This window comes from Adiantum capillus-veneris, chromosome 19 (assembly GCF_014529385.1).
Source record: "Adiantum capillus-veneris isolate H3 chromosome 19, ASM1452938v2, whole genome shotgun sequence".
Classification (NCBI taxonomy): domain Eukaryota; kingdom Viridiplantae; phylum Streptophyta; class Polypodiopsida; order Polypodiales; family Pteridaceae; genus Adiantum; species Adiantum capillus-veneris.
In genome coordinates this window covers 98,434,557-98,451,750 of record NC_140949.1, presented here as the reverse complement: position 1 = coordinate 98,451,750, position 17,194 = coordinate 98,434,557, and the positions used below count along the sequence as shown (strand labels likewise).

The window sequence follows — 17,194 nt, the reverse complement described above, 5'->3', positions numbered from 1 at the left end:
CCAAGAAGGAGTATGGTGCAAAACATGCCAAGAAGGTGGAAAGTGCAGAGGAGGTGTGAAGAGATAGAGAAGGAGAAGGTGGAAAGTGCAGAGGAGGTGTTAAGAGATAGAGAAGGAGAGAGCTTGAGCTCTTGCAAGCGTGCACACACACACACACACACACACACACACATGGATGCAAACTTTCTACTTATTCTTCTTCACTAGCTCAAGATAAGAAATCTACTAAGAATAAAGGGGGAAATACAACATAATGGATTCCTCCTCTCTTATGGGAGTGAGTCTTCTTTTAAGGGTCTCATCAAGAGGCCTCCTAAGCTCTCTCTTCTCTTGGACAGGAAAGGAAACCCTATAAGCACAAAATTGTTGGGTAATTTGGCTTGCAAATCAAGGTTGCCCATAGATTGCTGCAACCTAGTAACAAGATAATTGACAAACATGGGGGCATCATCATTAGCACCTTTATGTGCAAAATCAAAGTTAGCAATGTTCAGTCTACTCTCTTGGTTATTGTCAGCCATGCTAATTAAACTTATGTATAGATAACTTTGTGCTTTGGTACCCTCAGAAACCTTAGTCTCTACTCTTCTTTACCTTTGAAAATCAATCCTCAAGGATCCACACCCGTGGTTTAGACACTGTTGATTGCAAAGACTAGTGGAGAGGGTCTAACATTTCTCGGTTGATTATGGTTTCTGCTGAGCTTGCTTGTAGCTCAATAATGGTAAAGCATGCACATACATCGGCACCCACAACTGATGACAAAGCAATAGAGAGTAGAAAGGGGATCAAGAATTGTCAACACAAAGTGCGAAGGGCTAGCTTGATTCTTCTAAAGTTGTATTACAACATTCTCCACCGAGTTCTCAACAAGTGGCTCGTCCACCTTCTCCGCTCGGCTCTTAAAGCCCTTGCTGCAAACGAAACTCCCCAAATCTTCAAAAAACTCCCCTTTATTGGGGCGACTATACTTGGTCATTGTTGAAGTGTGAGTATAGTATAGTAAATCACCTTTATTTATAGTATAGTAATCCCCACACTAGAGACATAGAGCTAGATTATACTATAAATAAAGTATACACATTGTCACAATTGAAGAGTGAAGAGTTAAGTTTATCTTTATTTTCATCTGCAATTGTATCAATGTATATATTTTATTTACATTATACTGTTTATGCTTTTGTTTTACACATCCAACTCACCTAAATAATAGCAACATATAGTGAGTGCTAAGGTAAAGCTTCACTTATCTTTTCATCATTGTCTGCTACTTGCAATAGGTGAGCAAAGATATATGATCTCTATGTGTTACTTGCTACCATGGCAGATAGCTTTTTCTAGATGTGCTGATTAATGAGTTGGTTGTTGCGCTGTGTTAGAGGATTTTTCTCACACTTCAACAATGACCAAGTTGATTGTTCAATATTTTAAATTATTTAAATAGTAGTGTCCACTCTTGTCCTAAAGCTATTAGCTCACAGAGTTGGGCTACGTTTAAATAGCCCACTTAAATAGTAGTGTCCACTCTTGGTGTTAGAGCTAATAGCTCACATAGTTGGGCTACTTTTATGTAAACTTCTAGTGATGTGTGTTTAAATTTTTTATCTTTACATTGCATTAGAGATAAACTAATAGTATGTTTATCAGTGATAATTTCTTGTTAAAGAACCAAATTTGTTGAAAATTTTCAATTTCATTTGGTGCAGCAAATCTTTAAATTTAAGTTTGTCTATCATCTTAATGTATCTTGATATTAAACATTGATATTAGGAAACATGTCTGAATTGTTTATCTTTTGTCAATATACGTTTACTTATTTTAATATCCATGTCAGAGACAAAGCTATCACGGGTGCAACAAAAATCTACCCACCACTGAAGCTATTGTTTGTATCTGTAGAATGCTGAAGAGAAACAGCTACGACAATGTTTTGAGTGTGCAAAGCCTTCCATTTTCAATGATTTTTTCAATACTTTGACAAAAAAATGCTTTGAGTGAATACAATTCCCCACAACATCATTTGACATTGCAATTTTCACTTCTTGTCAAACATGCGGACTTGTCAAGCAAACTTTGGGAAAAATCTTTTGAGTGATTATAGCAATCATTCCCCACAATATCATTTGATATTGCAATTTTCATTGGACATCAAATGTGGGGACTTGTTAAGAAAACTTTGGGCCATATCTTGATTGCTTTTAATGCTTTACAAAACCCTCATGTACACTCTCTCCCTCTAATGGGCAAAAGGATCCAATTAGTCCATTAATTGCACACATATGTTAAAGGGAAAAGCAAGCTAGAAGTCCCTAAAAAAAGACAGAGATTTGTCAAGCCTACTGAGCCAGTCATTGAGGGAGAAGCAACAACTAACACTTAACCCTCCATTGTTGCTATAGAGCCTAGCTATGTGAAAGTGGGAACACTATACCAAATCTTTGATCCTCTAGTGTTTCATCTCCTACAAGACTGCCATGTTTTTTACTTGCAATCTCCCCAACTCGGACGGCAGATGGGCATATGTGAAGCAAGTTCATGTACTAAATCTTGCTTTTCATAGATATTGTGTATGCAGCTAAAGTATTCAAGATCTGACCACATGGGCCAATTGTAGCACAACAAGCCATGGAAGAAGCCGTGACTTTGAATATCTAGCACCAAGGCATGATTCTGCCACTTGGCACTGTGTGACACTCTCCACAAAAAATTCTTATTGTCGAGTATTGGAATGACGGCCATGTGGAGCAATGGATATATGCATGTCACTTTGATGGAAGCAAGCTTGCCGTTAAGGAGTTTTTGTAAATAGATGGTAGTATAGAGAATTTCCAAGGCAATATTATACACATTGTCAATGCGCTTCTACAAACATTGAAATATCTTCTATCTAATGGGATTGGTGGTGTTCTAGATGAATTTTACTATATATATCTAGATTTTCTTACACCTTACATGATGTTGGTCAGAGAAGAAGCCCTGACTGTAGGATCTCTTTCCTCTTCCATCAATGTTGGTATTTTCAAGCTTGTTCATAAGAAAGGCTCAACGAATGACTTATCAAATTGGAAACCAATCACATGTCTAAATTTTGTTCATAATATCTTCTCTTTGTCCTTACCAAGAAGGCCCAATCCCCTTATGGATCATTTTATCTTGAAAGAAAACAAGTGTTTTATTAAGGGGAGGTTTACTCTAGATGCCATGATTGCTCTATGGGTTTAAGGGGAGGTTTATTTTAGATTGCATGATTACTCTATGGGAAGGTATAGAACATGCACATGAATCTGATCAAGACTTTATCTTCTTCAAAATTGATTTTGACAAGGCTTATAATAGAATAGAATGGGAATATATTTCGCAAAGCCTATATGATATGGGGTTGGGCATATTTGTTTTTTAGATTTATTTGCATTCTTTTTTGTAATGCAACAACAGAATCTTTGTTAATGGTAGTCTTATTGAAACTATCTCTCTCCACAAATCCATTAGACAGGGTTGCCCTTTGTCACCATTACTTAATGAAGTTTCTTCTCATGCCTTGGGTTGGCTTGTCAAAGATGCTATACATCAAGGGAAGCTGAAAGCTATTGACATTCCTATCTCAGATGAACAATTATGCTTGTAGTAGTTTGCAAATGACACTAATGATTTCGTAAAAAATGACCAGCACTCTGTTAAATTTTTTTGCATTGCCTTAACATTTACTATTTGTCTAGTGGATCTGCTATAAGTCATTCTAAAATAGGCTACAGGGTATCAAAAGGTCCCTACCCTACCATTATTTTCCAAAGTTGGATTCAAAGCTATTAAAGTTGGTCAAATTTCTAGGCTACTAGGTATGCCAATGGGCTTCAATGGCTCTGTCAACCATACATGAAACTCGGTGCTAGAGAGATTCACAAAGAAACTCTTCTTTTGGCAAAACCATCAGCCCAGTATATTTGCTAGAGTTTTTTTCTTTAAATCACTACTTACTATCTACTTAGGTTTTTTTTGGTCCTGTTGGTCTCCTTCCTAGTACTAATTGAACACTCTTGCAAGAATGTTTCTCTGGAGAGGTTCAAAGGAAATAAATAAAATACCACAAGTCTCTTGGTATAATTTTTGTAGTCCCAAAGAACAAGGAGGATAGGGGATTCTCAATCTCCAACACCTCTCAAATTAGCTAGCCAGTAAATGGATCATGAGGGCAATCTCCTCTTCTTACTTCTAGGCTATTTTGATCAAAAGAAAGACCAACATGATCCATCTAAAGGGTTATAGAGCCTGGTCTAGGCTATTTCTTCAAGAAAGTTTAACTTCAAAAGCTACTTTCACCCCTAGAGGGTTTGATCTTGTCTGTAGATTCTAGAAGGCTTGGAACATCCAAAAGTCCAGATGGTCCCCTCCCAAATTTTGCAAATTTTCAACTCGGTTTGGCTACAAGATTCCATTTAGTTTGGATGGTTTGGCAATTCATAATGATGGGAGTTTTCCAAGAGGGCACACAAGTGCCTTAGACAAAGAATCAGATGTTGGAAAGATGTCTATAAAGAGGGGAAGTTTCTCACTGTTGATGAACTCATCCAAAAGTTCCAAATCGCTCAAGGATGTGTAGATTTGGTCTTAGGAAGATGTCATAGGTTCTAGGATTGGCTTCACAGATGTGCCAAATGTCAATCAACATCTCTCTCCCAGATAAAATTCAACATCTTGTTCAAATGATAGCTTCAAATTTTTTTAATGTTGAAGAGTCGATGCTCAACTGGAGATCCCTACTTTTGGGAGAATGCAACTTTGTTGATATGCCTCTCTAGACCTACCATGGACGGGTCCTCTTGTGGCATATCTGGTTGTAAATGAGCCGAGCCCTTTTTGGGAGACCACAATCCCCTTCTATTGTCCCATTGTCTATCAATTTTATTGGAGCTATAGAGGAAATTTATGGTTTGATTACTAAAGCTATAGTTATGGAAGTCAAGGACCTTTAAAGAGCCCTTAGATGGCAAAGATGGAGAGCAATCATTTTCTCCTTATATGAGCCCTCTAGAATGTATTTGATCTTAGCATATTTCTCTTCATTTTCATTTTGATGTATAGCCCTTATTTTGGTTTATATTCTTGCAGAATAGATAACCCCTAGCCTTCTCTCGGGGTACTTGTATTTTCCTCTTCTTTTTAATTCAATCAGTATTTTCTCAAAAAGAAAAAATCTACAAGAATAGTTATGGTGGGGTAGAGGGCTGCAAAAGGTGGGTTGAAACCATTGAAGCCATGAGTGGGGTCAGGTATAGGATAGTAGGTATTGGGCGATGTGGCATCCTTGGTGGGATGCATGGGCAAGTGGAAGAGAGTACCTAAAAGCAAGAAAGTATAGCAGCTGCTAACTAGGAGAGAGATTTTTTTTCATGTGGTAGGCCAAGTGCGCATGAGGGCATTGGTGATGGGCCAAGAATAAAGTGTGTGTGTGTGTGTGTGTGTGTGTGTGTGTGAGAGAGAGAGAGAGAGAGAGAGAGAGAGAGAGAGAGAGAGAGAGAGAGAGAGAGAGAGAGAGAGAGAGAGAGAGAGAGAGAGAGAGAGAGAGAGAGAGAGAGAGAGAGAGAGAGAGAGAGATGTCAAGTGGGATCTAGGCTACCATGTGGGACCACGTAATGGAGTGGTAGTTGGTTACACCATTATGCCGAGTAGTGGGCCACAAGATTGGTGGTGATGGAGGATATGGAAAGGGGGCAATCACAATGGAATACTAAAAGTGGACCAACATGCATGAGAGAAGAAAAAGAGCTGCGGTGGCACGTTCAAAGCGGTAGGTATGTTGGCATTTTGCTAGAGCGCCAAAATTTGCATCTCTACGTTGATCAAATTTTTAATTTTAATTTTTGGAAAATTTTTCCTTAAGGGAACATTCTCATGGCAAGTCAAACTAGAGCAAAAGAACAAAGATGAGATTGAGTGGCAATGCATAAGTGCATATGAGTGTATGGGTGATCAAAACGAACATGCCCATGAGCTTAGGTGTGTGTTGTGTGTGTTTAAGCTATAGATTCCTTTTCCACACAAGGCCATGAATATCATTAACTCTTTGAACAAATAATCTATTCCAGACATGCTTTCTTCACACACTTGGATGGAAGTCTTGCATATTTTTTCCACTATTACCAATCCTGCATGCCAAGCCATTTGTTCAAATTTTCACACTATTCTAGAGTTTCTTTCTTCACACACTTGGATTGAAGTCTTGCATAATTTTGCCAATATCACAATCTTGCATGCCAAGCCATTTGATTCATTGATGCATCATCTCTAATTACACTATTAAATTTGACACACATAGTCATGCATGATCGATGCCACAATCAATTAATGAGATGATCATATCCATAGAAAGACGCAGTTGACCTTGTCTTTGACTTTAGTTTTGATAGTGCAACACCATCTAAATAAGTAAAAGTCCCAATAATCTATGCTCAATTCATTTCACTTTGTCCACTTTTGACATTTACTTGCACACACATCTTTCGCTGAAACAACATAATGAGAATTAAATCTAATTCTTTGTCCAAAATCTAAAATGTCTCATCAGTTTGTGCACCATACTAATCGTTTTTTTCCTTCACATTGCTTCCAATTGAGGATTGCTTGAACATACACTTTTAATTGAAAAAATGTAATGCATTAATGCCGATTTCAAATCCGATGAGGTTCAAAGAAAAACCACAGTAGAAGCTCGTGAGTTGGTTGGGGTCAAGTCCTTTTTGACAAGCCTGGATCTTCTTTGTAGATAGATTTTTTTAAAAAAAATAGCATGCTCCATGTCGACAATGAAAGGTCTTGGACATGAGCTCTTCAATATTGGCAAGATGGGTATGGTAGAGGTTGCTCGTGTAGAATGCACCATCAAGCTTTGTCAAAAATAGTCAACCCATCTTAAACAAATTAAAACGCTTCCACATATGCTGAAGTGCAGCCAAACTCTTCAAGCAGAGCCTGATGAAAGTACAAGCAAAAAAATTTGGCTACCTATAAATGCGCTTGCAGGTAGAACCTCCTATTTGAGGACAGATCAAACAGGCGTCCACTTGGCCGGACACATAGCTGGACACCACATTTGTACTCTATTAATTGTCCGAACTAGTGTAGTGATACTCTATGTAGATCCTAATTCTAGAGTAGCAGGTCAATTCCTTGAGTTGTAATGCTGTAATGATATTTGTAAAGGTCCATGTGAGTCGGCCACTGGCCATTTAGAAAGCCCTAGGTATAAAGGTCGATAACTTTATTGTGAAAGAGGCTTATCTTTAGAAGAAGAGGGGAGCTCAAAAAAACATACGCTCAAGCTACGAGTTGCTCCACTTTGTAATCATCGTAGTTAATGAATGTATAATCAGTTTTCAAATCCAAAACTTGCATTGTGTTCCTCTTTCTTTGCTCTTCATTCTAGTGTAAGCATTGTCAGTTTTGTTGTGGTTCGCGACTAAGTGTTCGAGCCTTAATTGCAGATTTGAGTGCTTAAATCACTGTTTTTAGTCATTTTGACCATAGGAGAGTGTTCTTAGACCATAGGACGACATTTTTGGATAGATCTATTGCAGTTTTTAGGACCTTTTTCATGATGGATCGTGATTTTGGTACCTTGTCGGATTGCAACCAGACTTGCTAGGATAGTGTTCCAGGTGTCCTAGACCTCCTCCTAAAGTTGCGTTGCATTTCGAGTCCGTTCGAGTGCCGAAATGGCGTGATGACCTAGAGCTGTGAGAAAGGACATAAGAGGATTTTCCTCATCATTGAGTGTTGGTTTGCTTGTCGAGTTAGTGTGTTTGCTTGTTAAGGTTCACTTCTTGAGATTGACGATCTCAAAGAGTCTCCGTGCCTCATCGGAGTCACTTCCCTGAGTATTGAAATTATGTTAGTACCAAAAAACTATGCTGCAGACGTCCGTCACGGCGACCCGCTAACATTCCAAATGGGCGTCCAGCTGGCCGGACACATAGCCGGACACCACATTTGTATTCTATTAATTTCCAAGCTAGTGTAGTGATACTCTTGCTCTTGCCCGCAAGCTATCTTGCTATTGCCCACAAAAATTACTCTTGCTATTGCCCACAAGCTATCTTCCTAGCTATACCTGACTCAATATGGAGTTGTCTATCAAAAGCTAGAGCAATTTTAGTGAACTGCACTTGAAACATCACTCAAAACAGTTCCAAGACCAGAACACAGGAACTTTGGCTTGTATCTTGGTCTCTAGAAGGTTTTTTTAGCTCAAACTTGAGATTTGAGATGTACTCAAGTATTCTAAAAGATCATCAAGTCAGATGTCCCCACTATGCTGAGGTACATGGATCGCAATCCACGTTCCCTGTCAACAAAAATATTCTCCAATTTCTCCCAATTTTTTACTGTGTGTAGATATAAGGTCATATGCAGACTATATACCAATTTTCATGAAATTCTGAGGTTGAGGTACATGGATCACGATCCATGTTCAATCATATCTGGACTTGTCCTCTTAGGAACTTGTTCCTAACTATGTCCACAAGCTAAATCTCAAAACTTTTTGGATTTGGACTTGGTTTGATAGGTCAAATAGCCAACACTAGGTCTGTACTGCGATTTTCAATCTGTCACCTGTTTTGCTCCCTTTTGATCCAAATTTGCTCAATTTTTTCCAAAATTGGAGTTGGAAATATGTTTTCTTATGTATGCACTACTGATCTGGGAAGTTTTAGGTCAAGTTTTCACTATGGGTACATGATCACGATCCATGTTTGGAGCCCAAATTGACTTCTCTTGGTACCATCAGATTCAGCATGACTAGGAGGTCCTATGGTATCAAATTTTTGAAAATGGACCTCTGGGTTGAAAGGTAGGTCAGTTATGGCACTTTCTCAGAGTACTTGGATGTTCTAGGCTTTTGGTTTGGTTTTTGATATGCAGATTCACTTTTGAAAAGTCCATTGGATTCCTTGAGATGTTCTCTAGCTATGGTGAAAATATGGTATCAGTTTATGACAAAGGACCATGGATCGCAATCCATGTACCTATGTGTGTGATTGCACTGAAACTTGGCACACAGCTTCCCCTTGGTCTCTTGATCCTTGCTATGTGGTTTTTGTGTGATTTGGACTTGTTTAGGCGAGGCAAAAGTCAATTCACAAGTCTGTTTTACGGTTTTCACCTTGAATTGTTTTTGGCACTTTTGACCCAATTTTTGAACTTTTTTGACAAAATTTCTTTGGGGACTTTTGTTCACAATGGTCTCTGCTATAGGTTGGAAAAGTTTCTGTCCAAAATTTTCTCAAGGGTACATGGATCGCGATCCATGTTCCACCACTTTTGGACTTGAATTCTCGGTGTGCTGATAGATCATGATGTTTGTAGACTGCTCACAATGTTTTTTTGAATTTGGATCAGTTTTGCCCTACCAAATCTGACTTCTACAGTCTGCTGTGGTAGTTTAGAGAATGTTCTATTTTTGTCTCTTTTGACCACTTTTTATTAGTTTTTTGCATTTGGTTCTTTTGGGAAAAGTGTTTGCCTATGTCTCAGCTACCTACTGCTCAAATCTCAGCAAAAAAAAAATCAATTTTTTTTCATGAGGTACATGGATCGCAATCCATGTTTGGAAGTCAAACTGACATTTCTTGGTATCATTAGGATCAACATGTTTACTAGATGCTATGGTGTCAAAAGTTTTGGATTTGGACTAGTTTTGGTCATTCAAAAGCAAGTTCTTCTGTCTGTCCTGCGGTTTTTGGCTATCTGACAAAATTTTGGTGTTTTGATCAACCTTTTTCAATTTTTGACATGGTGCCTTTTGGGAAAGTTGTTCCAAATTGTAACATTTAATGGCCTATAATCTTATGTGTAGCGGAAATTAGCATGAACATAGTGGGAATTTCATTAGAATAGATTCCTAATGAGAATTACAAGAGTGCTTGGGTGGAGAGAGCAACAAAAAGCATAACACCTAGTTAGATAGCATCGACAATACTTTCAAAAGAGAGAGAAATTAAGCTATTGACAACAGTTGAGGACCGGATTTGCATGGAGCCGGTCCCCCCTCCAAAAGGCTTTGTATTATGGTTTCTCCCATCAAGAGAGACATTGTACAATACAATTCTTTGTGTTCCTTCAAGACTAGCTAGTGCAATGAAGATGGAAGCTTCATACACCAAGCAAAACACTTAATCAAACACAACTTGAATTATCCCCGTTCTCAGACCCAAGACCTCACACACCTTCGAAGATGGTGAGAGCTAGCAGGGTATGAGAGTAGATTGAGAAGAAAAAGGAGTATCTTACGAGAAAGATGTACATCTCCTCACATAATCACTCATATTAGCATAGCTTAGCTTAGTAATTAGCTTGGTAGAGGAGATGAGCATGCATTGAAGCTTGGCTCTTGGTTGGATTTGCATCCACATGCCAAGAGAGTGTTGATGTAGGCTTCTATCTCACAAGCTTGGAGTAGGTGATGAGCTCATCATTAAAGCTTGGGAGGAGATAGAGTATTCTTCCTTCACACATGGTCAAGTGTGAGTGTGTGTGTGTCAATGCCAAGCAAAAATCAGCCCTCCCTCTCTCTTGGGCAAGCCCTAGCTGCTAATTAGGTCTGGCTTTTGCCTCATTGGACCTCCCCAGGTCAAGCCAATAGGAATTAAACAGCATAAGTGATAGCCTTTAGACATGTGTCCCCCTTTCCCCTTTTGTGAGAGCTTTAGATAATTAAATAATTAAACAAAAACTCTCATTGGACCCCTTTGTCTCCTGGCCAATAGGAATCAGGCAAGCCATGAGGCTTCTGAATGCTCATTGGACCCTTTGGGAGACTGCCCAATAGTCTTCTAGGAGACTTATTTCTCATTGGTTTCTTTTATTAAATGTTTTTAAATTAATTAAACTACATTTACTCTAGCTTAATTCTCATTGGTCCACTTCAAGGGTCTTCCAATAGGAACTGGGCACACCTTGTGGGCATCTGTCCTAAGGAGCTGACATGTGTCCCTCATTCCCTTTGTGTAAAGGGAGCCTGTGTGTGTGTGTGTGTGGCTTTCTCTCTCATCCCCTAGCTTTGGGGCTCGCCCCTCCCATGTAGGGATGTGCAAAGACTTTTAGGGCACACACAAAGCATCCAATTTTCCCTAGGTTTGACCTTTGGACTCAACCTTTGAATTTTGGAACCTTAGCATTTTGGAAGTCTTAATGGGCTGAACCTTAGGGTCTTTTTGGCCCATTGTTTCACATGGCTCTTTTGCAGATGGCCCCCCCTTTGGATCCCTATTTTCCCTCCTTTGGATCCCTACTGTGGCCGGTCTGCTAGCTTAACCAATATTCTAGCTTTTTCTCCCTTGGCACTTGCCCACATTAAATGATCAGTTTAATATGAGAAAATCATTTAGGAGAATTAGATATTGATTATTATGACACAAATGATATCAGGATGTACTTGTCAAATATCAACCCAAAATGTCAAAAGGTACATGGATCGCGATCCATGTTTGGCAACATTTTTTCATGAATTTTGTTCTGCAGGTTCTCTATGTCGTGTAGAAGCCATATCTCACCCCTTTTTGAATTTGGATCTCAAAAAGTTGAAAAAACCCAATTTTTGTGTCTACAATACGTGTTTTGCTGTTTTTGTCCTAGTAGCTAATTTTGATGTGATTTTTGATTTTTTCTTTCAAGAAAACTTGATCAGAGCAGTTTCCCAATGATGCTCAATGTCATTGATCACTTTTCACCAAAAATGGTCTCTGGGGTACATGGATCACAATCCATGTTCCTCCACAGATTCTTGCCAGACTTTCAAGATTGCTTCTAGAGAGTATGTTGATACGTTTGATCTAGAAATGTTTGAATTTGGATCACTTTTGAGGTCTCTATCATCAAATTTTCAAAATTTCAGAGTTATGGTCATTTTGACCAAAATATGGTTTTCACACTTTTTTTTCCTCAATCTTTTAGCCCAAACTTGATGGTCGTGTCCCTAAGCTTCTACACTCAAAACCCTCACTCACAATCCATCTGCAAAAAACGCGTAGGATGACAGGGTAGAATTTTGAAAGTGCCCGAAACTGAAATTTATGAGTACCTATGCATAGCTTATGTCGCCACGATTCTATAGACTACTAGCACGCAGAAAACAGACATCGTTTGATACACTTACGGCCACAAATAGCTCGTAGATGCATCGATATGTGCGCTTCGTCTCGCGTGGAATGCTTGGCGTTGTCGCGTAGCTCTCCTCGAGCCTACATCAATGGTGCAGTCGGATCTCCAATGTGTTGAGCGAGCCGGGTGTAGCAAGAGGATGAAGCTCACGCTCACTCTCTTTCTCTCTCACACACAGTAGACGACAGCGTTGGCAAGTTTTTGATTATGGAAAAAGTCTTCTTTACAAAATGACCTAGGTACCTTATATACTAAGGGTACCTTAGGTTTTAACCAAAAATGGGGTTGAAAGGGTCAAATGGCTTTGTATTTACAATCTGGAAGTGCCATTGCACCCCGACTTTTGAAACTAGAATAACTACTCATTACAAATGACATTTATAGCCATAATCCGCAGCATTTCATAACTCGCAAAAGATAAGACTTTGGTACGAAACTTGAGTTATGTTGTGTTATTGACCCGGCGGTCAACAACAAAGTTGAAGGCTTGCATCTTTCAGACCAACTCTTTGCTCATTTCATGATTCAATAGTCCAACGACTGTAACTATTCCTTCGTTGACTATGAAGACTCCATTATCCATTTGTTTCTCCAATTAGGCATGTTATAAAGAGCTTTGATGTTGTTGTAGGCCTCTTTTGACTGTTGGCGTTTGACTATTAGGAAGAGGATAGAGTCTAGAGGAGGGCCTCTTAATTTCCCATGAGATTATGGAGGTGATTAAAATTATGACGAATAGGTGCATTCCATGTGTGCAAGAATGGTGGGTGTGTAAAAGAGGTGTAAGAGTGGTCAAAGGATGCATTTTTCCCTCCCAAAAAGGGGGTGGACAACTTTATGATTTTTGGTCCTCCATAATTCCTACATACGATCTCCAATTTGAGTGGAGATTATAGATCTGTAATCTACATGTTGAGTTCTTTCCATGGATATGCTATATGATATGGTTTTGCCTATACTAGATTTTAGATTTTATTTTGGTTAAAAAAACTGAATTCAACTAAACTAGCCATGTTGCCTATTTGAATTCAAAAGCTACCCTTTGATTGCTTTCTTAATACCAGAGCTTAGACTCCCTTAAATTTACAAATAAAGAGGACCTCCTAGGCCCCATTCTCTTCCTAATGTCTTGACCACGAGCATTAGAAGACTTAGGAATCCAAATCCTCTTATTACCTTTGTAGATGACATTGCTTGGAACAAGGTTTTATTGAGATCTTTAGATACTAATGTAACTTTTTCATAGTTGCAGTTGACTTTTGGTTGATTGGTAGCCAAATTCTCTTTTGTCCTATGTAAAATCCTTGTGAAAGAAGAAGATTCTTTGTTGGAATTCACCTTTGTTTTATACCTTTTTGAGGATAGTGGTAGGGTTTAGCATCACATGGTGCTTCTTTTTGCATCTTCCTAGGTATCCTGGAATGTTGTTAAGGTTGATACTCATTTGGCCTTAGTCCTTGGGAGGTTTTCAATTACACTTTATATATTGTGATCTTTGATTTTGGTACTCATACTTGTCTTTTACCTTTTTAGTATTCCTATTCTTCCAAACTATACTATAAAGCTATCCATTCCATGTGTTTGTCTTTTTGTAATGACCTTATATCCTCAATCCACAAGGGGTCATTAACCTTTACTAGATTGCTATGGAAAAGCACTTTTTTTATTATCTCCTACTTTAATGAGTATGTGTACTAATATACCTTTGTTGTTTTGTGCTCCTTTGAGTTCTTGTTTGGGTCAGTGAATGACTAAGCCATGCAAATTATTGAATTTCTTGAGGGAAATGATCCATCACGGTTTTTAGATGTAGATGCACATTTGAAAATCTTTAGTATGTGGTTGTGCTTGATTGAGATCAGAGGGGAGAAAGAATATAGATTATGGACAAATGATAGATTGTATCCTTTAGAACCTATCAAGAGAATCGTTCTCGCATTTTCTAGTTTCTCTTCTTTGATCCAGTTTGTAGGAGATAGACAAAGAGGACTCCTAGTCTTGTATACCCAAATTCTTGCAGAGCGAGACATTCTAAAGCTTGAGAATCATTTTTTGTGTCAACTGGTCTCTTCTATTAACAAGCAGCTTGAAGGAGGCAAGGAGGCGATCATTAGGAAGGGAATGGCGTATAGGAGTGCCTGTTTATTTGGCAGTTTAAGGAAATATTTAAAACTTAATCAAGCTTTGACCAAGGGCTAGAATGGTGGGATAGATAGCATAGACATGCCTTTATAAAAATTAATTTTTCTTATTTTCTTAGAGAATAAATGCAAATTTTACTAGGTCTGGTTGGAGTTACTCCCCCCCCAAAAGCACCTTTTCAATTTTCGAATATTAAAAGTTTCCCTCTCTTGTCCTCTCTTTGTCTCTCTCTCTTCTTGTTTCTCCCCCTCCAAAAGTTTCCCAAGCTCTCTTTCTCTCCCCTCAGTTGTTGAAAAGTGCAGATTTGCAATCCTTATTCCCACTCTCTCACTAAAATGCCGTGACATCTCTCTCTCCTCCTCTTCTCATGCTAGGGCATCTTTTTGTAAAGTAGCCTACCACACATCATTCTACCTCTGTAACATCTCCTTCTAGATTTGCAACCTCTTCCTCCATAGCTATAACATCTCCTTCTAAACATGCAACCTCTTCCTCCATAGCTACAACATCTCCTTGTAAACCTGCAACCTCTTTCTCCAGAGCTATAACATCTCCTTCTAGATTTGCAACCTCTTTCTCCATAGCTCCAACATCTCCTTCCAGATCTGCAACCTCTTTCTCCATAGCTCCAACAACTTCTCTTCTAGATCTTCAACCTGTTTCTCCATAGCTCCAACATCTCATTCTAGATCTACAACTTCTATCTCCATAGCTCCAACTTCTAGGTTCCCAGTCCACTTTCGCTCTCTTCCAAGATTGCATCTCTCTTTCGAGTTCCATAACCTCTTTCTTGACGTGCAATATCAACTTTCCTACTCTAGCTCCCTATCTCCTTTCAAAATCCTTGCTGCAACATCTCCTTCTTTACTGTGTGTATGTGTGTGTGTGAACTATACACTATGCAAGTAATTTATATCAAGAGTGTACTTGCTCATAGCTACCCGGAAAAGGATTACAATGCAATAGAGATCTACTATACATGGTTCCAATGTAGCAGAATGCAAGGGATGTATGTAAGGCTTATGAAAGGTCACAAGTTTTCAATGTTGGCAAAGGATCCTAAGGCAAGTGTCACTTCCTGCAAAGCATGTGTGGTTAGAGTATTTTTTCCATGAATACTTATTGGAGCTCTTTTTTCTTTGAAATTAGAAGGATTCTTTATTAATCATCTCTTGTTTTAGCAAATTCTCCTATCATTGAACAACATTGAAAACTGGTACTAGTGCCTCCAAAAGATTTATTTGAAAGCTGTTGACAATGGTTGGAAAACTTGACTCCAATGCATTTCAGGAATGTAGGCCACAATATGGGTTGGTCTAAATTCAACAATGTTTAAATACTTGCTCTTGGAAGAGGTAAAGTTTTGAATGTTTATATTGCAATCGAATTCAACTATGGATTTAAGAAATTCACATTGTATTTAGCTTCTGATATTGTATATCTATGTGTTCATGTTTTATCTGCAAAAGGTGTATCGCAAAAGTTAATGACGTGGAATTTCATGCCTACAATATTTGAATAGTCAAGCCCTAGGAAGATATAATTAGTCACTTTGTGGCTCAATTGCAGACCAAGAACCAACCAAGCCAAGATGGACATTCAAGTGTGGAACCAAATCTCAATAACCAAGAATTGGTTGAAAGTGTTTGCTAAACTTACAGCTGCAAAGAAAGGTGCTGCAAATGGAAGGCAAGACGAAGGGGCCAAAAGACGAAGCAATAGAGTGGTAGTGTGTGAGAGAGAGAGAGCCTAGCTTTATTCTCATGTACGGAACACTTAAGTATCAAACTCATATGCTAAGCCAGTGGCTCGTGTAATTGATTAATGCAATACAACCTTTACCATCTTATTGTGTCATCTCTTTACTTGCAATGACCTTTGTCATTTTCTTGAAGCTACTTTATGTTGTCATTCAAGTTAATTGTGCACTTGTCTTGAAATACTATTGTTTCCCTCATTTTCTAGGCCCCACAAAAATTTATGTCGAGAACCAGGTTAGTCAAGAATGTTTGTAATTGACACGTTGGAAAGGGGGAAACGATAAAACCACCAGCACACTCAGTGAATGCCTCTCTATAGCCCAGTAATTTGATAGCACCCCTATCCCCTATTTAACACACACCTTGATACACAATCTGCAATCTACTATTGACCAAACCCGTACCCGACCAACCCCGTCTATATACATCTTGTCGCAAAGCATACCATAATGGCTTCAATCTATGACCTTTTAGAGCACCCTCACCCACAAATACACAACTCAATATCCAACAACACACATAGTCTTGCACAATCCCTGGTAGGCATTCACTTTACTATAAACCTGATATCTACTTTGCACTCCCTATTTCCACTCTGGAAATACTCAAACACTCGATACACCACAAAACACGAGAGCGAGAGAGAAAATAGACATGGATTTAGAGCCAAGGTAGAATCCTTTTAAAAAATTTGCCCAATGATGAAATTTTATAGAAACACCTTTCTTTTTGCCTCATGATCGAGTTGATATTTCCATGCCTTGGGGTCGACCAAGAAAGATCCATCTCGGCCGTCAAGTGAATTAGCGTCCCAACCTGCTCCCTCTTCAATTCGCTGACCTTGGCCCTCTTAATAGCGCACAGTCCCCTCCTCTTTTGTCGACAATACAGAAGGCCTCCTCTCGCTGATCTGAGCGACCCCAACCCAGGGAGGTCACCTAATAAAAATGTAACCTATCACGCGAGTTCAACAGAAGGGTATTTAAAGTTCTTGAAACTTACAGAAATACATATACAAAAGGGCATTATTTTTTCAAACTTGAAAAAAACTTACAGATTTTAAAAGAAAAGGGTACATTATATTCTTAACAAAATTCACAGATAAGGGGTTTTACAAACATGTCTTGAACGCATGTGAT

At 38.7% G+C, this 17,194-nt stretch overlaps 1 protein-coding gene across 1 annotated transcript; it reads right to left on the bottom strand.

Moving 5' to 3' along the window:
• Positions 1-14,700: 14,700 nt before the first annotated feature.
• On the bottom strand, positions 14,701-14,979 carry LOC147434529 (uncharacterized). The gene has a single exon (XM_086489967.1). The coding sequence runs from the start codon at positions 14,917-14,919 to the stop codon at positions 14,701-14,703; it is 219 nt and encodes a 72-aa protein (XP_086346093.1). The 5' UTR covers positions 14,920-14,979.
• Positions 14,980-17,194: the final 2,215 nt, after the last annotated feature.

Excerpts from the sequence above, each read along its gene's own strand:
- LOC147434529 (XM_086489967.1), bottom strand. The coding sequence starts at position 14,919 with ATGGAGAAAGAGGTTGCAGATCTGGAAGGAGATGTTGGAGCTATGGAG.